Source organism: Sporobolomyces salmoneus (assembly GCF_050403485.1).
Source record: "Sporobolomyces salmoneus JCM6883 DNA, S_salmoneus_JCM6883_v1_ctg10, whole genome shotgun sequence".
In the NCBI taxonomy this organism is placed as follows: domain Eukaryota; kingdom Fungi; phylum Basidiomycota; class Microbotryomycetes; order Sporidiobolales; family Sporidiobolaceae; genus Sporobolomyces; species Sporobolomyces salmoneus.
Window position 1 is genome coordinate 1 of NW_027481153.1, and position 22,912 is coordinate 22,912.

General features: G+C 51.1%; 8 protein-coding genes across 8 annotated transcripts; 4 read left to right on the plus strand and 4 right to left on the minus strand.

Moving 5' to 3' along the window:
* Positions 1 to 184: 184 nt before the first annotated feature.
* JCM6883_005945 (histone H3) lies at positions 185 to 717 on the plus strand (the record flags this gene model as incomplete). Its single annotated transcript, XM_076630400.1, has 3 exons — positions 185 to 369; positions 435 to 634; positions 707 to 717. Coding segments are annotated over 3 exons (396 nt in total), but the record flags the coding sequence as incomplete, so codon positions are not given.
* A 765-nt stretch (positions 718 to 1,482) lies between these two features.
* TFG2 (transcription factor IIF subunit TFG2) lies at positions 1,483 to 2,852 on the minus strand (the record flags this gene model as incomplete). Its single annotated transcript, XM_076630401.1, has 4 exons — positions 1,483 to 1,917; positions 2,001 to 2,227; positions 2,317 to 2,537; positions 2,617 to 2,852. The coding sequence occupies 4 exons, from the start codon at positions 2,850 to 2,852 to the stop codon at positions 1,483 to 1,485; spliced, it is 1,119 nt and encodes a 372-aa protein (XP_076489460.1).
* An 84-nt stretch (positions 2,853 to 2,936) lies between these two features.
* Positions 2,937 to 4,516, plus strand: JCM6883_005947 (Mov34/MPN/PAD-1 family protein; the record flags this gene model as incomplete). Its single annotated transcript, XM_076630402.1, has 6 exons — positions 2,937 to 2,993; positions 3,082 to 3,516; positions 3,585 to 3,650; positions 3,737 to 3,934; positions 4,012 to 4,265; positions 4,366 to 4,516. The coding sequence occupies 6 exons, from the start codon at positions 2,937 to 2,939 to the stop codon at positions 4,514 to 4,516; spliced, it is 1,161 nt and encodes a 386-aa protein (XP_076489461.1).
* A 2,286-nt stretch (positions 4,517 to 6,802) lies between these two features.
* Positions 6,803 to 7,246, plus strand: JCM6883_005948 (uncharacterized protein; the record flags this gene model as incomplete). The annotated part of the gene is made up of 1 exon (XM_076630403.1): positions 6,803 to 7,246. The coding sequence occupies one exon, from the start codon at positions 6,803 to 6,805 to the stop codon at positions 7,244 to 7,246; it is 444 nt and encodes a 147-aa protein (XP_076489462.1).
* Positions 7,247 to 7,489: 243 nt separating this feature from the next.
* Positions 7,490 to 14,355, minus strand: JCM6883_005949 (uncharacterized protein; the record flags this gene model as incomplete). Its single annotated transcript, XM_076630404.1, has 9 exons — positions 7,490 to 7,961; positions 8,095 to 8,566; positions 8,632 to 10,432; positions 10,584 to 11,663; positions 11,725 to 12,167; positions 12,238 to 13,585; positions 13,650 to 13,720; positions 13,787 to 14,152; positions 14,220 to 14,355. The coding sequence occupies 9 exons, from the start codon at positions 14,353 to 14,355 to the stop codon at positions 7,490 to 7,492; spliced, it is 6,189 nt and encodes a 2,062-aa protein (XP_076489463.1).
* A 252-nt stretch (positions 14,356 to 14,607) lies between these two features.
* On the plus strand, positions 14,608 to 17,831 carry JCM6883_005950 (uncharacterized protein; the record flags this gene model as incomplete). The annotated part of the gene is made up of 13 exons (XM_076630405.1): positions 14,608 to 14,918; positions 15,045 to 15,512; positions 15,587 to 15,626; positions 15,692 to 15,860; positions 15,937 to 16,073; positions 16,164 to 16,201; positions 16,258 to 16,278; positions 16,352 to 16,424; positions 16,483 to 16,809; positions 16,879 to 17,151; positions 17,214 to 17,340; positions 17,428 to 17,431; positions 17,504 to 17,831. The coding sequence occupies 13 exons, from the start codon at positions 14,608 to 14,610 to the stop codon at positions 17,829 to 17,831; spliced, it is 2,316 nt and encodes a 771-aa protein (XP_076489464.1).
* Positions 17,832 to 18,450: 619 nt separating this feature from the next.
* JCM6883_005951 (malate synthase) lies at positions 18,451 to 21,192 on the minus strand (the record flags this gene model as incomplete). The annotated part of the gene is made up of 12 exons (XM_076630406.1): positions 18,451 to 18,499; positions 18,569 to 18,803; positions 18,871 to 18,879; positions 18,950 to 19,112; positions 19,194 to 19,398; positions 19,463 to 19,589; positions 19,683 to 19,870; positions 19,939 to 20,076; positions 20,151 to 20,289; positions 20,357 to 20,400; positions 20,469 to 20,730; positions 21,156 to 21,192. The coding sequence occupies 12 exons, from the start codon at positions 21,190 to 21,192 to the stop codon at positions 18,451 to 18,453; spliced, it is 1,596 nt and encodes a 531-aa protein (XP_076489465.1).
* Positions 21,193 to 21,700: 508 nt separating this feature from the next.
* Positions 21,701 to 22,801, minus strand: JCM6883_005952 (putative amidotransferase; the record flags this gene model as incomplete). The annotated part of the gene is made up of 4 exons (XM_076630407.1): positions 21,701 to 22,021; positions 22,112 to 22,341; positions 22,418 to 22,629; positions 22,695 to 22,801. The coding sequence occupies 4 exons, from the start codon at positions 22,799 to 22,801 to the stop codon at positions 21,701 to 21,703; spliced, it is 870 nt and encodes a 289-aa protein (XP_076489466.1).
* Positions 22,802 to 22,912: the final 111 nt, after the last annotated feature.

Here is a 22,912-nt window from a genome sequence, read left to right on the forward strand (position 1 = left end):
CAACACGACTCCCTCTCGATCGAAAGACGAGAAGTAAACAAACGAGAGTCGTCGTCGTCGTCGTCGAATTCTCAACTTTCAACTTTTTCTCATCTCTTCTTTCCTTCACTCAACAACTCTCGCTCCTGTATCGAGTGAATAGTGTAACTGACTCTTCGTCGTCGTCGTCGTCGTTGTTGAACAGCAAACCGCTCGTAAATCTACCGGAGGAAAAGCTCCTCGCAAACAACTCGCCGCGAAAGCCGCTCGCAAGTCTGCTCCTCAAACCGGAGGAGTCAAGAAACCTCACCGTTACAAGCCTGGAACGGTCGCTCTTCGAGAGATTCGTCGTTACCAAAAATCGACCGAACTTTTGATTCGTAAACTTCCGTACGTTTTCTCTCTCTCTTCCTCTCTCCATACGATAGACTGACACCCAGTTAAACGTTCTCCAGCTTCCAACGTCTCGTTCGTGAGATCGCTCAAGACTTCAAGACTGATCTTCGATTCCAATCTTCGGCGATTGGAGCTCTTCAAGAAGCGGCCGAAGCTTACCTCGTCTCGCTCTTTGAAGATACCAACTTGGCCGCGATTCACGCGAAACGTGTCACGATTCAACCGAAGGATATTCAACTCGCGCGTCGTCTTCGAGGTGGTGAGTCTCTCATCAACATCTCTCACTCTTAGAACTTGTGACTGACTCTCTCTGTTCTCGTCTTTGAAATAGAACGCTCGTAAACCTCTCTCATCCTCTCGCTTGTTGCTCTCTCCTTTCGTCGTTGTGTCTAGTCCTCTCCTTTCCTCGATTTCGCTTTTCGTTTGTTGTCCTCTTCGCATTCCCCTTCTCTTCATTTTTCGATCGTAGCTTCCTCTTTTCTGACTGGAACTCAGAGCTTTCTCTCTCGCGATCTCCTACTGCTCGTCCCGGTCGTTGCTCGCTCGCGAAGAGAGAAGGTGCAAACGTCGAGGCGGACTCATCGTTTCGCAAGACTTGACTGAAAAATCATTCCTATTCTTGGAGCTCCGACGCTGCTGCTCAGTGTACCAATGCCGTTGTCCCGTCGAACTGGTACAGAGCTAGATCTCGAAAAGAGCGAGATGCGCATCGAGGGGAACGGGCGAACAAAATCGAGAATCGACCATTTGGCAGACAAAAGCGCGGTTTCCCTCCCTCTCTCTCTTCTCTTTCCAGCGAGATTCCCCTACCTGACGGTGCGAGACAAGTCTCTATGCTCACATACTGGAGAGAGACAGACGACAATGGTCGTCAACCTGTACAGTTCCGGAATTGGAGAGTCCTGCTCCCTTTTTTTTTCGTTTTCTCCTCCTGTCCCCTCTAGCTTGTACAGACCGCTCCCGTACTCTCGTTCGTACCTTACTCGGTCGAAACTTCCTCTGAGAGGCGCGCTCGGTGATAGGACCTAATGAGCTCGTCAAGCTCGGGCGGGATTGTCTTCCGATGCGGGTATGCAGACAGAAACGATCTCAACGTTGCGCGCATTACTACGATACAAACTCCATCCCGTCTTCATCGTCGTCGTCTTCGTCATCTTGTCCTCCTCCCTGTTCGTCGAACCCTTCCTCTTTCTTCACTCTGAATCCACCCTCTCCACTTGGGCCTCCCGCATCTTCTTCCTTTTTGACTCCGCTCGGTCCCGCCATCGGCTGTTGATTACCTCCTCCTCCTTCATCGCCTCGTTTGAACTCCGGTTTGAGCGCGTACATTCCCACGTAAGGACCCGCTCTAACGAGATTCGCGATTTCTCCCAGCGTTTGTTTCAAGTACGTTTGAGGTTGCTTCACGTGTTCGTTGAGAGATTTGAGGGACCAATAGGGAGCTTGGGAGAATTGGTTGATGAGGAGATCGAGGAGTTCGTTGTGGGGCATGCGGGAGAATCGGGGTTGATTAGTCGATGCGGCGGAAGATGCTCCGGTATGCTAAAAGCGACAACAGTGATTTTCGATGTCATGGTCAGAAGTCGAGCACGAAAATGTAAGGGAAACGACGGGAGAAGGCTTACTTTGAAAGTTGAAACCCTCGCTTTCACTCCGTTCAATCCCATTCCACTCGCCAGTCGATTCGCGGTCGCTTGATCGACATCAAGCATCTTGAGGGTTCGTTTCGGTTCGGCCGCCTTGCGCTGACGTTCTCGAAGGATGCGGGCGTATGAGTCGGCGGCGTCTTTCGAGGATAGTGATGGAGTAAGGGAACATTCGTGGTGAACAGTTCCGAGCATTGATGTGACGCCTATCAAAGGAGAGCGCGAGATATCGTCAGAGAGGTGGGAAAGACTCGAAACCAGAGGTAGAGAAGGGATTTCGCAGAGAGAAACTCACGACGTTTCTTTCTCGCTCCTTCCGTTCCAGTCTCTTCGTCATCTTCGATCCTCTCCCCGAACACGTACATGTTCTTCGAAGCGGTGTTCTGCATCGTCAACCTGTATTCTGTCGGTACTCCATCGTTCGAAGCGGGTCGTTTCCCTTTCGACTCTGAAGATTCCGCAGATTGTGGATCATTGAGCAATACGGCGATCTTCGGGTTTCCTTTCTCGTCTTTCCTGTTTCCTCACCAATACAGTCCCAGTCAGTACAGCTTGACCAGAGAACGCTTTACGACGAGAGAGACGGGAGACGCACTCGTCGTAGACTCTCACTCTACCCAAGATCGCCCCTTGTTCGGCTTGGCTGTTCCATTTATCCATCAAGAACCTCGGTACCTTGCACAACCAGACCCTATTCCCTGCTCTGTCGAGGTCGAGATCCTCATCTTGGTGCGTTGAATCTTCTACGGCTTGATCCGTTCCAGCTCCCAAGTCAATTGAACCGTGTTCTTGTTGGAACTCTTCGGGGAGCGTATTCGTCGCGAATGACATCGTCGTCGATCAGAGTGAGGGGGAAAGAGATGAGAGATTCGTCGCTCCACTTCTCGCTCCTTCTTCTCGCTTCTAATCGCGACTATGAACCCAGAAACAGTAGCACAGAAGAACTTCGACCTGAGTAACAACATCCAAGCCGTGAGCACTCTCCTTTCGTCGTTCCTTGTGGCTACATTCTTGACTGAACTCACGCACCCTCTCTTCAACTGTTGCGCCTCATTGCCAGGTCGATGAAGTGTTTAAGTACAACAAACAAGAGCAACAAGACATCCTGAAACAGAAACCCTGGAGGAATGACCCTCACCACTTCAAAAAAGTACGAATTTCGGCCGTCGCTCTCATCAAGATGGTCATGCACGCTCGATCGGGAGGACAATACGAGATTATGGGGTTGATGCAAGGGAAACTCGATGGAGATACGTTTGTCGTCATGGATGCGTTCGCCCTCCCCGTCGTGGGAACTGAAACTCGGGTCAACGCCGCGAACGAAGCGAACGAATTCATGATTCAGTACATTGAATCGAGTCCTGCGATCGGGAGACCGGAGAACATCGTCGGTTGGTATCATTCTCATCCGGGGTACGGGTGTTGGTTGTCGGGAATCGATGTCATGACTCAGAAGACGAATCAGCAATTCCAAGATCCCTTTTTGGCTGTCGTCGTAAGTCTCTTCCAGTACTCTCTCTCGCATCGACGTACACTTGTACTGATTCTGTAGCTCTCGAATAGATTGACCCGAACCGAACTGTTTCTGCTGGACGAGTCGAGATTGGAGCTTTCCGTACTTACCCTGACGTGAGTCGCTGAAGTTTGCAGTTCATACGACTCAGTCATCAATGAAAGTGTGGAAAATTGAACTGCATTCAACATTCTCTCGCTAGAACTACACCCCGCCAAACGCTGGTTCATCTTCCTACCAATCGATCCCACTCGACAAAATCGAAGATTTCGGAGTCCACGCCTCTTCCTACTACCCTCTCGAAGTATCGCACTTCAAGTCTTCTCGCGACGAAGCGTTGTTAGAACTCTTGTGGAACAAGTATTGGACTTTGACCTTGAGTCAATCTCCTCTAGTTTCCGTTAGTCTTCTTCTCTCCTGGCTGTCAAACCTCTCTCCCACGAATGGACAACACTGACAATGAGTGTGTCTCGCCAGAATCGAGCTTATCAAACCGCCCAACTTACCGACCTCGTCTCGAAACTCGGTCGCGCAACTCCTTCGACTCAACATCGTTGTGGAATCTCTGCGCTCTCTCCTTTGATCGTGCAAGCTCGTCAAGCGATCATGGACAAATCGGAGTCGGGGGACAAGGGGAAAGGAAAAGCAAGGGATGATAAGACTGGTCCTGAGGGGAATGCGAAGAAAACGGATGTCGAGGAGAGTCAACTAGCGAAAGTTGTCAGGGACTCGTGAGTGTCTCTCTCTTGATTCTACTGCGTACAAGCGCAAACGGATGAAGCGAGACGTAACGTTGTTAACCCGTGCTTTGGTGTTTGATCTTTGCGACAGGAACAAACTTTCGACTTCGTCGACCCACGGCTTGATCAACGCTCTCGTCAAAGATTCGCTCTTCAACAACTCGCAAATGTCTGGAGGCGGAGACGGAACAGCTGGTCCCGAAGCTCAAAAAGGCCTCAAGTTGCCTCCCGTTGTCTCCTAGATTGCGATCGTCGAGGAGCAAGCAGCCGTCGCCATGGAGGAAGATTCGGAGGAGGTGTGATTCGAGAAAAGCTCTCTCCGGGAGAGGGAGAAAGGAATCAGCCTTTGGAGCTTCGCACAGTCGTTTTTTGAATCTCGTTTTTGTTTCTCGTTTACTACTTGTCTTTTGTTTGTTTCCTGTATAGTCCACTTCGCAATGACCCTTTTGACTCTTCAGCTTGACTCGGTGCGACGGGAGAAGTAGGAGGAACCCTTGTCGAATCGTGCCGAAAACGAGAAACTCGAATTCCGCTTGTTTGAGCTTGTTCACCCCCATTACAACACTATTCGAGAACAGACCGAGTTCGTCACAGCTCAGAACAGCTATGCATTCTACTACAACGCCCTCAGAAGCAGTCAGTGCCGAAGACGACCCGGACGAAAGTAGATCAAATTTCAATTGTGACATGTCTAACAGTCATGAAACGCGCAAGTACGCGAGAAGGGGGGGCACAAACAAAGAAAAAGAAAAGAGCGAGACACTATCAGGGGAGAGAGGGGGAGTGGTGGGGAGGGCAGAGAGAGAGCTCCCAAGTCGAAATAGAAAAGAAGAGTTTTTTGTCGGAAGCAAGCATGGGAGGTTAGCGACTACTCAGGCAGATCTGCGGTCAGCTCTCTCGTCCTATACGAGCATGGACAGTCAGAGAGACTCACGTTAAGCCAGAACTGTGGAGGAAAACTCGAGCGATCCAACGAGGTGCATCTCCCAACTCGAAAGGTTTGAAACCTAGAGTCAAGTCAACGATGAGCGTCACGCTCACGAGAGATGCGAAACGACTCACGAGTGTTGTAGTAGAATCAGCGTAAGTCCATCCTCACGACATGGCCTCCTGTGAAACGCACGAGTTGAGAGAAGAGTCAGTTCCTCGATCGGGAAACCGAGAGAAAAGAGATCGTGACTCACCTTTAAAGAACTCTTCAATCTATTCAACCCAAGTCTCGAGTGCACAGGAGAAGACCTGGAGAGTGAGGACACTATAGAGAGGTGGAGAGAAAGAGAGAAGGGAGAAAGAGGGGGGGAGGGGGCGTGAGCGGCGATGACGACGACAAACAAACACGAGAGAGGGAGAGCTCGGAGGAGCAGATAGCAGTACTCACCATTTTCGATTGCACAGAGCTAACGATCGATCGATGATCGAGTCGAGGGGGCGTGATCTGAAAATGTGAAGTGAAGAGAAGAAGAGAGAGACAGAAGAGAGCGGACTCCTCCCTTTCGTTCCCTTTCATCACGCACCTCTCTTTTCGCTGTCTCTCAATTTCCGGATCTTTTGAATCGCACAAAACCTATGCACAGAGAGCACTCTCTTACGCAGTATCTGAGTCCTAAGTTTTGACCGTGCTCAAGTGAATTCTCCAAATTTATACTCGCCTCTCTTCTCCTCGTCGTCTCGTCCTTTTCCCTTTCTCGCCCACCCCTGATGTCCCTCTCTGCCTTCTCCTCTTTTCTACGACCGAACAGATACGGCCTATCGAGCGCGTCTTCACTTCTCGTCTTGACTTTTGCTGGCATACATTCTCTTTGGATCAGTTCCCCCCCTCGCTCGTAGTCTCTTCCTCTTGAGCACCGTCTCGGAAGTAGTGTCCCCCCTCGCGAGAGTGAGAGTGAGAGTGAGAGAAAAGCGATTTGATGTCCCTTCGCCTCAAAGAAAAGAGCGAAAGAGCAAGAAGTTTTCTGCGATTCTCCCCACTCTTTGCTCAACTTCCCTTCCATCTTGCTCACCTAGGTACCTCAGTACCAACCTATCACGACGCGAGACTCGGAAGAGCCGAGAATACAAGTTCCTCCATACAAGTACGCTTTCCTCTCGCTGACATTCGCGCAAAACGATTCGAAACTGATCTTGCACTCTCGTTACACTACCGCCCTGCAGTGCCTTCAAATCGAGAACATACTTTGCGCTGCTCTTGGGCAGTAATCCCAAGTGAACCCCTCTGCGATCGACACTTCAAGAACGCTCAAACCGACCAAGTAATTTCGCAACTCCTCATTCATATCCAAGAACATCATCTGCGTTTCCCCTCGACCGATCACGGCTGGGTTTGTCGGTGGAGATCATGTGGGACGAGCTTCAGAACGAAGACTTTGGCGAACGAACACCTCTTGCTCGAGCACGTTAACCTCGATTCCTTCGCCACACCCGTCAACACCGCTGCTTTTCCCCTACCTTCTCCCCTCGTTGATCCTATCGCTTCCACCCCAGTCAAGCCTTACAACTTGTTCCCTCCTTCTCCCCATCTTCTCGAAGAGATGGAAATCGACGAAATGACTGGATCCGCCGCTATTTCCTCGAATTCATCCCCTCTCCTTCCCTCGGCCTTCGACTCCCACTCTGCAACCGACGACAGCTCCTTGATCTCTCTATCTCATGGAAACTTCACCTCCTCCTCTCGAGATGCGCAAACGTCGACTACTTCTTCCTTCTCCCCGCTTCTCGACACTTCAGCTCTTCCCGCTTCTCGAAAGCGAAAGCCGCCTCCCCCACCGACCCGAGTCATGCCCAAACGACAAGTCAAGGAGGTCCGCAACACTGTTCCCATTGGTCCCGAGAAGAGGAAGGAAATCGAGAGGAAGAAGAGAGAAATCGATATTTGGACTCCTGTTGCGATGCCTTCGCAGTTCTCACCTCTTCCAACCGCGTCGGCACCGCCGTCGTATCCTTCACCTATGGCGAAAGGGTTCTACGAACGATGATGTCGAGGTCGAATCGAAAGGCGAAGGGATCGAAAGGGAAGAGGGAGAAAAGAAGAAAAGATTGCGAAGTTGTCGAAATGAGAATTGATGCAAAGAAGTTGATTCGTTCCTGTCTTCTTCTGTAACTCGCACCTGACGTTAGAGCTAGTGCGAACATTCTTCAGCGTCTCTCGGATGAACGTTCCAGCAGCGAAAGGAGAAAAGAAAAGAGACACTTTTGAATTGCGAAAGTAAGGCTGTTGATTAATCTTCCTCCTCCTCTGAATCCATCTCTTGACTACCTTCGGAGTCCTCCTCAACGTTCCTTGAGCCGTAAGACCCTTCCACCTCTTCGGCATCGATGATCTCCGCTGTCTCTCCACCTTCCACCTCTTCCGTCCCAGCCAGTTTCTTGATAATATCGAGGAGACTATCCGCTTCTCTCAGATTCTCCAACTTCTTAATTCTTTCTTCTTCGGAGAGCGGAGCTAGGATCTTGTTCAAGTTCCGTTTGAGTCTTGCGACGTCCTTGTTCTCGGCGCGGAATCGATAATTGAGTAGACGGGCGTTTCTCGGGCTGAGAAGGTTGCCTTCGACGTTCTGACCGCGGGCGATGGCGATGCGGGCCGTGTTGATTGCCGCATTGTCGTCGCGGTGCGAAACGCGGAAGCATTTCAGACACACGACCAGGCGGAGGATGTCGGAAAGGTCGGTCAGTCGACAAGGGTAAATCAGTCTTCGCAAGAATAGGGTGACGGGGAGGGAGAATCGGATTCAGGAATGAACGGGGAGCAGAGGACAAAAAAACGACCAAAAGTCAGTTTTCCCATTGCTCTCGGTGCGAGACGACAATGAGGCGAACAACTCACGAAGCACCACATCCAGGTTTCGAACAGACTTTCGACGTATACCACTCCGTTGAACGAACCAGAATCAAACGGATCCACTTCATCGCTTTCAAAGCTCGAAGGTCGGCGTCGACTACTCCTTGAGACGCCTGTCGACCGTAACCTCTTCCTCCACTAATGTTACCGTAAGGGAGGACGTAGGCGACGGGAATGACAGTCCCATCTCCAGGATTCGGAACCAATTTCTCCCACCTCTTTCGAGCCTCCGAAGTGAGGCGTTTCGTTTCGGAAGTTCGGTGGTTGTTGACGATGATCGTACGAATCCAATCAGGCGTATGGATCCATCCAGGTTGAAGAGGAGGAGGAAGGATGAATGTCGAGGATTCGAAGGCGATTCGCTCGAGAGGGAGATTTCGGAAAGGATTCTTCGGGTCGACGGCTCTCGCGCGTTGGAGGAGCACGCTCAGTTGAGTCGATTCCACTTTCGTTTCGACTAAGGATGATCGAACCCGGTGAGTTCCATCCTACTCCAAAAGTGGAACTTGGGTATAGACTTACCTTGAAGAGCATGAGCGAATCTAGAGCGACTTTCGAATGGTAGCAGAGTCTTCAACCTGACTTGATAGCGTTTATCCCTCTTGATCGAGTCGCCGGACGAGACTCGAACAATCTTGACCTTCCCTCCATCGTTCGAGAAAAGCGCGCCAACGAGTAACTGTACCCTTCCTTCATCTACTGCGAATATATGACCGCGTTTCGGTCGCTCGTCTTCGTCTTCGAGTGACGTCTTGGTGAGCTTAATCTCTCCGACGGTTCCTGACGTAGCTCCTCCTCCTTGCATTCGGCGAGTCCGAGTCGGAACGGGTGGTTGAACGGCAGAGGAGAGAGTAGACACAGCGCGAGTAGCGACTGCATTGAGGGGTTCATCGATCGTAGCAGATGAAGCTGTGTGCGGGACTGAGATCGAGGGAGAGGGGACTTCGAAGGACGAGGGCGCGTTCGGAGTTTGACGATGTTCTACTTTTGAGGTTGATGAGGAAGTAGTCGCGACGTTGGCGGCATCAGTCGAAGACGACTCCAAAGATCGAGGTGGAACGAGGGGAGGAGAGGTAGAATGAGGTTGTTGACGAGGAGAAGAATGATCAGTCGTCTGTTGGAGGCTCGTAGTCGAGGTCTGTTCAGAAGGGGAAGTCGAAGGTGGTTTCTCTCCGTAGAATGTTTCGGAGATAAACCCGGACCAGATACCCATAGTCTTCTTTCCAGTTTCCGAGAGCTCCGACTTGAAAGGAAGGAACAATCCTTGACGAGGGTCGAGACAAGAAGGCTCGGAAGTTCTGAAGGGTTGCCGGTATCGTAGCTTCGTGACTGTTGTATTCGAGCGCTCTTCGTCGGTCGAGGCTGGTACCGAGAGTTGTCGAGTTTCGAAAAGGAGTGGCAGATTTCGAATTTCCTTCTTCTCCTCGAATTTCGGTTGATTGCTTCGTCGAGGCGTTCCCTCTTCGTACTCGATGAGGGATTTCGAATTCGATACGACTTGTAGTAGTTCGACCTCCGGATCTCCCTTCGCCTTTCTCAACTCGTTGCGTTTCTTCTCCATCTTCTCGTAAACCGGAATGACCCTTGGATGAGTCGAAATGAGCTCCTCCACGCCTTCTCGCCATCCCATATCTTTCACCGCTTCTAGTTCTCCAAATGAAGAAGCATGAGTGAACTTCTCGCTTGGTTCGAGCTTGAGAAAGAGGATGTGAGACTTACCTCCAAACTTCTTCGCTCCAGCGGGTCTGAAGTACCGAGGATCGAAGACCAGGGATCGGATGTTGTTAGCGTCGAACCAGAAGTTTCCGTGGTAAAGTCGATGTCCGATCGAAGGTTTGAAAATCTTTGACAAAATCTCACTCTCGATGTCTTTGGAGTCTTTCCCGCTCACTCCGAGTCTGTCGAACATTGCGTGAACCGTGTTCGATTGGTCTTCTAGTCGATTCAGCGTCTGCGGCGTTGGACGGCGAACGAGGAGAGGCCCATCCGAGTCCACCTCTTCGAGATCGAGTCCTGTCCAGGAGTCGTTCGTCCAGCTCAAGATCTTGTTCGGGTATTTCATTTGTTGCCGGATGAAACGATCCCCTTTACTTGACGAGAGTCGAATGAACGTTTCGAGCGCATGTCGCGCCGGATCGTTGACGTCGAGTTTCGAGACTTCGAGCTCGGTCGGGATCGAGAACGGCTCAACTTTGAAGTTCGGGTATTGCCGTTTGAGATTCGCGTTGAAGCTTTCGGCATTGACGGCTGTACGAGCGAGTAACGCGATGATGAGTGTCGGGAGGTGGTTTTTCTTCTCCCGTCCCGATTTGTTTGTGAACGACTGGATAATTTCGGGATTAACGACGCAACCTCGCGGTTTGTATCGCTAGAGGAGAGGAAGGGAGAGGAAGGGAGAGGAAGGGAGAGGGAATCGCACGATCGAGGAAGTCAGTTCAAATCAAGTTACGCAAGCTAGAAACGAAATAACTCACAAGGAACGGTTTTCCTACGAGCGGGAGGAAATCTACAACCATCCGTTTCAACACCTTCTGAGAGTCCGAGAGTTTCGGCGCTGGCGAATCGTCCTCAACTCGGCTCTGGCGAATTGCTTCCTCCTCCTCCTGCTCTTCGGTCCTACGTTCCCCATTACTCCCTCCTCCCTCGGCCTCAAAGAACTTTTCCCCATGTTTCTTTACCTCAATCGTGTCTCCACCAATCGCTCTGACGAGATCTCCGATCGTTTTCAATTCTTTCATACGCTTTCGTCCGAGTTTCGACAGGTCTTTGATCGCTTCGAGGTAGGATTGCCGAAGGTAGTCGAGTGCAAAGTCTAAACTCGCAACGAATAAGTCGACGAGAGAGTTTACGATCGGGTAAAGATCGCTCGAGGAGATCGGAGTCGGTTTTCCGCTGACGGTGCGGAGGAGTTCTTGCCTGAATCTTGCCTTGAACAGTTTTGGAATAGCGGAGTCGTCGGATTCTTCCTTGTCCGCAGGTTCTTCGTCCTCATCTCCGTAATCCGATTGAGCATCCTCCTCCTGGTTCTCGTCGTCTCCTTCGCTCGACAACATGATCAAATCTCCATCATCGTCTCGGAGAGGTTCTTCTCCAACATCGTCCTGTCGAGGTTCGTCTCCATCTTCGTTTTGATCGGGTTCTTTCTCGACAGCTGATGGTGAAGGAGGAGGGGCAGCCTCTGTCGTTTGGGGGAGGAGAGTCGTCTGGATGCGGAGTTTGACGAGTCGAACAAGCTTCTTTGAAGTCATCGAGGGGAGAAGTTGACCAATGATCGATGGATCGAACTGTGCGAGTTGATCGAGAGCGTCGGACAGTCGCGTTGTAGAGAGTCGATGAGGATTGCCGGAGACTCGCTTGGGGAACTGGAGGAAAGTCGTCAGGAGGTTATTCGCAATGAAGGAAGGAATTCGTTTCGATCGAGAGTCGGTAGCGTTCATGAATCCCGTTCCGCAGGTAGTGAAATTCAGTGCGATAAGTTGGACGGTACGGAGGAGGGGAGGTGGGAATTGAAGTTGTCGTCGTTCTCGAATGACGAGGGCAATCGCCAGATCGATCTAGATTCATGAAGCGAGAGTCAGCAATCGCATTGGGAACTGAAGACATCAAGGGACTCACCTCGCCCGGCTTGATATTCCCATCCTCGTCGACTTTTCCACACATCACTGCAAACTCACCCTCCGTCAAGCCTGATTCCACAACTCTCCGATGAAACGCCGCTTGCTTCTCTACCGGGACGTTTCGTTCGAATTCGGCGATGAAGGGAGTTAACCAGAGGGCCGCGGATATGTCGGTTTTCGACAACGTGGGGAGTACCGGGTCGGAGAGGGGGAAGGCGTCATAGTATCTCGCGAGTGAGACGACCAAAGCGCCGACGCGATCGCCGAATTTTTGAGCATTCGAAGCCAATTGAACGACGAGGCAGGGAGCGAATTCCCAATATACGGTGACAAGAGCCGAAACGGTTTCGAGTATCGCTGGGCACTCTGCGAGCCAGACCTTCAACATCCCTTCGAGAACTGCGATAAAGTCGTAGTTGAATTTGTGGCCTTTAGGAATCGCTGAGAGTGAGACGGAAGATCAGCAACGTGACAGTCTCGAATGACAGACGAGAAGCAGAGGAGTACGTACCAGGGAAGTCGAGCTGATTGATATGACTAGTTTTGAACGGGAACGATAGGGTCGACATCGAAAAGTTGTATTCCTTAAGACCGTTCCCGATCTTCGCTGCCCTCGTCTTCTTCCCTTGACCGTCGTCGTCTTCTCCATCGTCCTCGTCGTCTTCTCCATCGTCCTCGTCGTCGCCTTCATCATCACCCGGATCCCGATCGTCCTCGTTTCCATCTCCCTCTTGTCCTTCATTTCCTTTTCCACGCTTCTGTTTTCCAACCCCTTTCTTCTTCTGTTGTCCCGTCGTCGTTGATTCAGACGCATTGAGCTGTCGATTTCTGAGGGTCGTCGACTCTTTCAGTTGTTGATCGAAGAAATCGCGAGAATCAGGGCCGGTTCGGAGAGCGAAGGGACGATGTTGTTTCGGTTGAGTCGAAGTCGTTGGAAGGGGTAGAGGGACAGTACTTTTTGGGACGAGGGAAGAGAATGGGTGATTGCGTGGGGCGGGATCTTTGTAGATCGAGGTAAGAAGTCGATTGAGCGAGTCCGAAGCCGATTGTTGAGCCAATCTCTTCACGTCTTCCTTTTCGATTCGAGCTCCGTCCGAGGTAAGCAGACCATGGAATACGTTGATGAGCGTTGACAAGGTCATCGGAGGTGTTTCGTGTGTTGATCCGAGTAACGAAAGTTGAAAATGATCGAAATCTTGTTCGAACTCCTTCCTCGAGACCGATCGCTCTGTATTCGAAAGTAAAGATGTTTCGAATCGTTGGTTGCTGATCGTGTTCAACCACATTCCGGCGAGTTCATCGTATTCGTTGACGAAAGCGAGGATCCGTCGTTCGTTCTGGAGTCGAATCGAGGGTTTTTTGTTCGGTTCGAGAGGACGAGTTGCTCGAGCGACGCCGGGGATCGTGTATCCAGGGACTCCAGGAGATTCATCGCAACCGAGTAAAGCTCCAGCGAGAGTTTGAGCGTATCGGTTTTTGAACTTCCAATCACTTGGGTGCTTGAACCTTTTGAGGAGATCTGTCGCGCGACAGTCGTAGGAGTGGGCGAAACCGACAACGAATCGTGCAGTGTGGTGATCGTTGAGGAGACAGTGGTCGGAATCGTTCCCGACGATGATCGATAGATCGTGGATTGTCCAAGTCGCGGAAGGGGGAGGAGGTTCAAGGGCGAGTCGGAAGTGATCGACAGGGAAGTGGGAATCCGGGTTCATGTCGTGATCTCGGTAGGTTCCTCGGCTCGCTTCTCGGCAGATCGAGTCTGCTTCGGTTGTCGAAACGATCTGCGTTGATCGTTTTGCGAGTCTCAGAGCTTCCTCATGAATCGAGCGTTCAGTGTCGGAGACGTCCGTCGGGGATTCCTAACGACATCGTGAGAGGTCAGTCGAGGTCCGTGAGCGGCGAGGAGGGAGGATCGCAACTCACAAGTTCTTCATCAGTTGGAGGTGAGAAGGCTGCAAACGAGAACCATCCCTCTTTCACATCGAATTCCAACTCTGTACATATAGTTACCGACAGCGTGTCAGGTCTACTCGACAGATGCAGATGAGAACCAATCTTACGTGGAACCGAAGGTTTTTCGCCTTTTCTTTTCGAGTAACGATACTCCTTCACGGCGGTTTGAGTTCGCGACTTGATCTCTGGTTTGATCACTTCATGTTGACGCTGTTGTAGCGTTTGCTTCTTCGCCTCGCGACGGTACTTGAGCGAATCGTAAACAACGATAATGTCCACGAGGTCGGGAAAATCTGCGACGAGATCGTCGATGCAGAGGTTCAGGTTTCGGAGCTCCAAGAGGCGTCTCTCGAGGACGAGACGCTCGTGTTCTTCTCGGCTGTACTGTCGACGCAAGCGGTTAAGGGCGTTGTTGTCGAATTTCTTGAAGAAGCCGTACTGAACGTCCGAGGCGTCGATCACAGCTCGTGCGACTGATACAACAAGTCACAAGAGTCAGTAAAGCCCTTCAAGAGAGATGAATAACAGCCTCGAGCTCACGTTTGTCATTTCCAGAGATTCCGTCATGCATGAACTTGACCACTTCGCTTCTTTCCCCCTTCCAGCTCCAATTCAAGTGTGGACTGTTGTTCTCCCTCGCTTGGTCCGCCCCCTTATTCAATCCTTTGATTCCCATCGCTGATTGAAGAAGCGGAGAAGAAGGATCGATAGCTGGGGGTCGCGAGCGACCGGAGAGGAGGTTGGGGTGTTCTCAAGGGTAGATCGGTAGTCGTTAGTGATGTCAATGCGAGTGTCTCGATCGAAAGGGTTGTGATGGGTGAGAGAGCGTTCAGAAGAGATGAAGTGAAAGTTTAATGACGATGATGAAACTCACTCTCTCCTCTTCTACCATCTCGACCTGTTCCAAAGTACGCCCAGTCAGATCGGGATGTCTTACACTACAGCCCGACCTATACTCGAGCATCCTTCGCTGTCGCCCGACTATTCAATCGGAAGTTCCAACTCTTGCGCGACTTCACTCTCTCCCGACTCAATAGGACCGAATCCGCTCGACCCTTCACGAGGAAGATACTTCTTGGATAGCTATGGGAGGCGGGTACTCCTGCACGGAGCGAACGTATCGGGGTTGAACAAGCTACCAGCGGACCCTAACAGTGAAACTCATCTCGAGTTGGGCGAGAAGTTCTTCGATGGAGAGGGCATCTCGTTCGTGGGGAGACCATGGCCAATTGATGAGTCGTAAGTTAGAATACCGCTTCGTCATCGTGACTGTTGAATCCAAAGTTTTCGATTTTTTGCCGAATTCCGTCTCGTTTCTTCTGCTCTGGGCGCGCTGACTCTCTTCTTCCTTCGTATCCCCACCAGACCGAAACACCTTGCCCGACTCCGGAACTGGGGCTTCACCTTTCTTCGTCTCGTCATTCCCTGGGAAGCTCTCGAGCATCAAGGACCAGGCGAATACGACTCAGAATACTTCTCCTACCTCCACGAACTCATCTCCGTCTACCTCCCTCGCTACGGAATGAAATGTTACATCGACGCTCATCAGGACGTCTGGTCTCGACACACTGGAGGATCAGGAACCTCATCAACATTCGCTCCACACTCCAGTACCAGGCCTGCCGACGCAGGTTGGAGACGCCAGGACAGCAGTTCAGTATCGCTGCAGCCTCCCTCGGCAGATCCTATTGCTGCCGACCTACTCGCCGAGCTGCAATCAGTCGATAAAGATGTCGAGAAGAATACCCCCTCTCCTGTCCTCGACATCGAGCATTTGCAGGTGGATGACGATCCTAGGTTATGGAGCGAGCGTAAGAAGAACTCTGTACTAGCGTAAGTGGTGCATTGAGTCGAAATTGGAAACCGTCGAAAGTGCTAATCTCGATTTCTCTTGAACACCGCTACAGGATCGTAGCTTTCACTGCGATGGGAGGGACAATAACTGCTGTATGCTCTCCTTGTCGAGGCCTCGCGGCCCAGAACTCCGCTGACGCCCGGGTTAATCTCCCCAGTCGATCTATTTTCCCGCACTCGAATCGCTCCAAGCGGACCTCAACGCTTCCTCATCAACCCTGGCGCTCACAGTATCGCTTTTTATTCTCGGACAAGGGTTCTTCCCGCAGATATGGACTGCGATCTCGGAGGTGAGCGGGAGGAAGCCTTGTTACCTTTCCGCGCTCGGTGAGCTTCATCTCCCCTTTCCGATCCCCTCCTTCTGTCTACCTCGCTGATCAGCTGTCGACACTTTGTGTGCTAGTCATCTATCTCGTCGCTACGGCAGTCGCCAGTCGAGCGTCAACGATTTCCGTCTTCATTGCCATGCGAGTTTTACAGGCGCTTGGATCATCAGCCGTGTTGGCTCTCGGGGCTGGATCCCTCGCAGATATCTTTGATGTACGTCCCTTTATTCGCGAAACCTGCGAGCGCCGTAAGCTTTGAGCTCCGAGACTGATCAGCGTCGGTTTCCTTCGTCTCCTCTTCCAGACCCACGAAAGAGGAACGAAGCTGGGCATCTTCTATAGGTGAGCTCCCCCGTACACAAGTTCTATCCTGTTGACTGACTCGTTCAATATTGCAGTGTACCGCTCGTCGGACCGGCGTAAGCTTCGCCCCGTTTCTCTCTCTCTGCTTCGTAGCTAGTTCGCTGATCAGATCTCGCTTACCCGACTCAGACTCGGACCTATCCTGGGCGGAGCGATCACGACGGCCGCAAGTTGGAGGTCCGCGTTCTATTTTCTACTAGGCGTGAGTTCTCCGTTTCTCGCTGCCAAGATCAAAGCTGACGACTCCCATCGATCGATAGTACGGAGCCGTCTGTTTCGTCCTCATGATTTTCATGCCGAATACGTTTCGCAAAGAAAGATCCCTCGCTTGGAGGAAAGCAATGGAACGCGCTCGACACCACGATCGCGAAGAAAGAGCGAGAGCGAAAGCTTCGTTACCCAAGTTCGTCGAACCTACCGATCCTGAGAAAGCGGTAGGAAGAGAGGCGGTGACAAAGTTCGTGGCGATGCATGATGGAGAACGTCGAAGAGAGGATGGAGCGCAGTTTACGAACTTGACCAAGATCAAAACGGGGACGATTCGGAGTGGCGACGTCAAGGTCAAGATTCATCTCCGAGACATTAACGTGAGCACCTCCTCTCATACTCTCCCAGAGTAGGCTCGAGAGAAGCTGAACAGTCGTACTTTGCAACAGCCTTTCTCTGCGTCATTCTCAGTTCTCAGCTCGCCGGCCAACTTCCTCGTCCTCTTCTACTCTGGTCTACTCTTCGCCGCTCAATACACAATCTCCTACACTGCCTCGCGCTCTTTCGCCGCCGATCCTTACGATTACTCGGCCCTACTAGTCGGATGCGTGCTCCTCTCCTTCGGGGCAGGCAATGTTTTCGGCAGTGTAGCCGGCGGAAGATGGAGTGATATGGTGCTGAAGAAACTCAAGGCCAAGAATGGTGGCAAAGGAGAACCAGAAGTGAGTCTCGCTCCGAGATCAGTTCGGGGTGCCCAAGCTGAATCCCTTTTTCCTTCCCCCAGTTTCGAATCAAGTCTACCTATTCCGCAATGGTTCTTCTACCACCGCTCTTCGTTGCGTACGCCTGGCTCGTCCAGTACTCGGTTCAAATAGCCGGTCCAGTCGTTATTCTCTTCTTCCTCGGTATCGGTAAGTCTACTGTTCCTCTCCATACTTTCCCTCCGTTTCGTCGAACATGCTGCTGACACTGATTGAATAATCGATTGCTGCTGTCAGTCATGTGAGTTCCTCGAGCGGTTTCATTCCTCTGTCGAACTCGAATAGCTAACGAATCGGTCTCACGTTGTGACAGTACATTCGTCTACGCATCAACACTCGCCTACGTCGTCGATGCGAACCCAGGACGCTCCACCTCTGCGGTCGCCGTGAATTCGATGTTCCGAGGCGTTTTAGCTTGCATCTCCTCACAGGTCTCCGAAGATATCATGAACAGCGTCGGCAACGGCGCCTTCTACACAGGGATTGCGATCATTTTGGCCCTCGGACAACTTGCGCTACTGGTCGTAGTGGGGAAAGGTCGAGCATGGAGGGAGAAATCGCAGAGACGTGAGGAAAGGAACGATGAACGACAGAGAGTCAGGAGGCAGGAGAGGTTGAAAAAGGTCTCTGAGGCTACTTGAGACGTGTATATTGTTCATCTCTTAGCATGTTGTGTCGCATGGTGTTTTCCGCATTCGATTGTTGGCAGAAGAATTGTAATCTTGTATTTATCGAGACCCATCTCGTTTCGCGCGTTTGGACACTGCTGCAAGTCAAGTGAAGCTCCTGCTCTGCACCTTTACTGCAACGACGCACACCTTTCGCTTCGCAATCCTCGTTATCCTCGCAGACGACGAGATTGAGCAGATTCGAACTCGAAAAGTTCACTTTTCAACTAGTTGAACTCTCTTTCCAGGATAGACGGTTCCATAGATGTCCTCTTCAACATCCCCGTCCACTCCCCCCCTACTTCCAGCGTCCAAGTCCTCGAGGACTCCTCGGCTGACGCGAGACGAATCTGTCCGAGCTTTGACTTTTGACGGTCTCTCATCTTTGAACCTCACTCGCAACGGGTAGCTCGTCAACGTTACTGACTCGGCAGTACCGATGGGAAAGTACTACTTGATTTCGAGATCAACTGAGAGACAGAGAGTACAGGGAAGTATCGAGAACGAGAGACACAAAGACTCGAGAGAGAGAGAGAGATCCTATGACTACAAAGGGCGAAAGGAGAGCACCGAACGACTACGAGCTGACGTTTTAGAGCTTGGCAGGACGAGTGGGAGCAGCGTATTCGTCGAGGTGAGGACTATATTCGTCAATCGACACGGTGTGAGCTCGGGACCTCAAAGTGAAGGAGAGAGGCGAGAAAACGTACGTGAGATCAGTCGTCAAGAAATCGCTCAACTTTTCGGCCCTAATCTGCTCCTTGAGGTACCTCGCACAGAGATCGACCCTCTTGGCGTCCAATCCCGATTTCTTCGTCTTTGCGGTTTCTTCATCGAGAATCTTGTCGACGACTCCGACCGTGATTTTTTGTCCGTCTTGAGTCGAGGCGCCGTGTTTGACCCAGTGCCAGAGTTGGGAACGAGAGATTTCAGCGGTGGCGGCATCTGAGACAGAGAAGGGATGTCAGCTCGCTGCGTTCAAGGAGAAACAAGCTCAAAGGAGAAAACTCACCCTCCATAACTGAGTCAAGAAAGAAGTAGAGCGCTGGTCAGCACATGAACAAGAGAGAGATGGTAGAGAGAGTGCGTACGATTGGCGACGGGAACACAACCGAGTCCACCAACCCAGTTCGCGCAGTAGTGAAGAAGCGCCATGCAGTTTCCTCGAATACCATCTTCTGAGATTCCACCGGGTACATTCGTGTTGAGGAGATCGAGAGCAGTAACGTTGACATCTTCACGACGGATGTGGTACTGTCGAACAAACGACCGACTCGTCAGAACTTTCCAAAAGCGAAAGAACGAGGAGAAGAGAGACGACGATGAGAGACTGACTTGGTTAGGTCCAGGCATTCCCTTGTCAAAGATATCGAGAGCGATCTTGACGAGTCCAGGGTGAGCGACCCAAGTTCCATCGTGACCGGCGTCGCATTCACGTTGTTTGTCAGCTCGGACTTTGTCCATCACGGCGTTGTTCTTCGCTTCGTCGTTCTTGATCGGGATTTGAGCAGCCATTCCTCCAATCGCGGCGACTCCTCGCCTGACAGAGAGAAGAGCGTGCGTCAGCGAGGAGAAAGAATAGGAAGAGAGGGAAGGATGCTCACTTGTGGCAGGTCTTGATGAGCAATTTGACGTAGGAAGCCATGAAAGGAACGGTCATGGTAACGTGAGAACGATCGGGAAGAACGAAATCAGGGTGCATCCTCATCTTCTTGATGAACGAGAAAATGTCTAACGAAACGAAACGGAAGCGGATCGTCAGCTCTCAAATCTCCTCGCAAGCAGTTGAGATCGAAGAAGTCTGAGGCTTACAATCCCATCGACCACAGTTCAATCCACTCGAGTGTTCACGAAGTTCGTAAATGATTTCATCCATTTGGAACGAAGCCGTGATCGTTTCGATGAGGACGGTCGCACGAATGCTTCCACGAGGAACTCCGACCAAGTCTTGAGCCATGCGGAAGATATCGTTCCAGAGACGAGCTTCGAGGTAGTGTTCCATCTTGGGGAGGCTGAGCTCGACCGGGAGAAATGGTTAGCAGATTGCGAGCAGGGAGGAAGCAAGGGAGACGTGACGCACTAGAAGTAAGGACCGAAACCACGAGCGAGCAATTCTTTCGCGTTGTGGAAGAAGTAGAGACCGAAATCGAAAATCGAACCCGACATGGGTTGACCATCGACGAGAACGTGAGTTTCGTCAAGGTGCCATCCACGAGCACTGGTGAATTCGAAGTCTTTCACTATCAGCTCTACTCTTGATATAGTTGCGCTGATTGTAGAGTCTCGACTCACCGAACGATGAGAGTAGCAGTTTTTTCGTTGAGTTTGTATTCCTTGCCGTTCGGGTTTTTGAACGCGATTTGACGACGAACGGCGTCCCTCAAATTGACTTGTCCGTCGAGGTTGTTGAGCCAAGTAGGAGCGTTGGAATCTGATCACGAGGAAAAGGGTGAGCGAGTTTGTTTCCGAATTTCGTAGGAAAGTGATGACGAGGTTACCTTCGAAATCGGCCATGAAAGTAGCGGCACCAGAGTTGAGAGCGCTAAGAACGACGAGAGTAACGTCAGCATGCACCTAGAGACCCCGAGTGAAGGGAGAGAGAAAACTTACTTGATGACCATTTTTCGATCTACGGGACCGGTAATCTCTACACGCCTATCCTCGAGTCCATGCATAGGTCTAGGTCCTTGCCAAGTCGGATCGTTACGAATGTGTTCCGTCTCCTTGAGGAAATCGGGTAGAGCACCAGCATCGAATTGAGCTTGGAGAAGTTGTCGACGGTGCAAGAGCGATTTACGCGTCGAGTTGAACGATCGGTGGAGGACGACGAGGAACTCGAGGGCTTCTTTAGAGAGAATTTGTTGGTGAGCACCTAGCAGAGAGATTACGTCGAAGGAGAGGGAGAGTCAGGTTTGCGATTTCCTCCGGTAACTTTTTTCTTCGGAAAGTGGGGAGATGGAATTTGTTCACTCACCTTCAACCTTGGCTGTAGAATCGAATACATACGAGATAGAGACAGCGTAGAGTCAGCTCAAGTCTACTCCCAGTCAAGAGGAGTTGTGCGTGAACAAGTCGGAGTTTTCAGTACTTTCGAATCCTCCACTCGGCTCGACGTCATGCAATCCATTCTCCTCCCCTACGCACTCGAGAGACTACCACATCCCATCCGATGTCCCAGGCGAGTCCGGCGAGCGTCGAGAGATAAGTAGATTGTGAAAGAATCGGAATTCGGAACGCGGAGAAGGCGGGAGGGGGAACGACTTCGCTGAACACTGGGAGAGGGAGGTGAGTACTGACCGGTGATAGATAGTCCAGGAATGTTGTGAGTAGCCATAATGAGTAGTTTGGTAGAGAGTGAAGAGAGGAAGGGAGAAGAAAAGAGGAGCCGAAAGTTTTGAAACTTGATAGCCGGACTGCGATTACCTTTAGAGGTTAAACTCGCTCGAAAGTGAGACCGATATCTCCCGTAGGAGGATTGCCTTTAGATGCAACATCGTTCTTACAGTTCTCCCGCTCTCTGTGACTCAGACCAAGGCCTGACGCTCGGTTAGATCGAGTCGATTCAAGCGTAGCTCCCCTGACCCATCCCAATAGAGAAAGATGAAACGGAGACCAGTGCTGTTCAGCGAAAAAAAGAGCGATAGAAGGAGCGAACGAAGGTAGTGAGCACGAGCCGAGATTCTGAAAGTAATGAGCTCTATTCTTTGCAAGTGTGCTCTATCAGAGGTTACTGTAAGCTATACAACGAGTTTGCGAGTGATAGGAGAACAGAGTAAGATTAGATGCGAGAGACCAAGAATAAAGAATCGGTTTTCCTCAAGTTTCCGGAATCCGAGCTGCTTCTAGATACCCAACACCTCTAGTAGTTTCCAACCGAGTAGCGTCCCATCATCATGTTGATTCGCATCCTCTCTCGAAGCCTCCGCAAACTCTTTCGAGAACACACCCTTTCTCTCCCTCACTTCAATCACTTCGTTGACGATCATCGCGTTGAATTCGGGGTGACCTTGGAGAGTGATGATCGAGACGTTTTCGAGAGTCTTGGGACCTTCCGGGTCGACGAATTTAACCATTCCGTGAATGGGACAGATTTCGGTTGATCCGAGAGATTCGAATCCTTCGGGAAGAGTCGGGACGTGGTCTTGATGCATTTGATGTACCGACTACACATTAATTTCAATATGTATGTCAGTAGTGCAGGAGGGGAAAGACGCGCGAGCAAGAGAGAGGGAGAGGAAGGAAGTGAGACTGACGATTTTCACTCTCGTAAACAATTGTTTTGCCGTATGCGTCAACTCGAGGTTCCTCGTCCCTACTTCCCATCCTTTCTCGTTCTTCTCCGTCTTGGCACCGTATGCTCTTGCGATGATTTGATGGCCGAAACAGATCCCGATGAGTTTTAGAGACGAGTTTAGGGAAGACAGGTTTTGGAGGTAGGAGACGAGGTCGAGAATCCAAGGGTCGGATTCGTACGCAGAGGCAGCTACACAGTCTCTCAAACTGACAGTATGAGTGACAAGACGATGGAGCTGGAGTGGAGGAGAGGGAGAGGGACTAACCGCTTCCAGTTAATAAAACTCCATTTGCTTTCTTGATCGTTTCCTCTGAGGGATAAACTCCTTGTACAACATCGTAGCTCTCGATCGTGAGTGTATGTTTCGTTGATCCGAGTTTGCTCCCAGCGGACGAGTGAATCGGTGTCGAGGCGGATAAGGAATGTTCAAACAGTGAAACGAAAATATCGTGGTAACTCCCAAATTGCTCCCTCACTCTGCTCGCTCCATTCGGGATCAGCTCATACTCTCGAGAGAGACAGGGGGTGCGAGGGATACTGACGGAGGGAGAGGACAATCATTCAACAAGATGACGAGGAGTGCGTCCCGTTTCGCCGTCAACGGCAAGTCGAGTTTCGCCGTTAGAGGAGTCTTTGATGTAGTCGACATATCGTGATTGAATAGGAATAGAAGAAAGAGCGCTGATCAAGAGATTCCCGAAAGAAGAACTCGAAGTTTCGCTTCCGTCATTTTCTCCAGTTCCCGATCAATCTTTGTCCC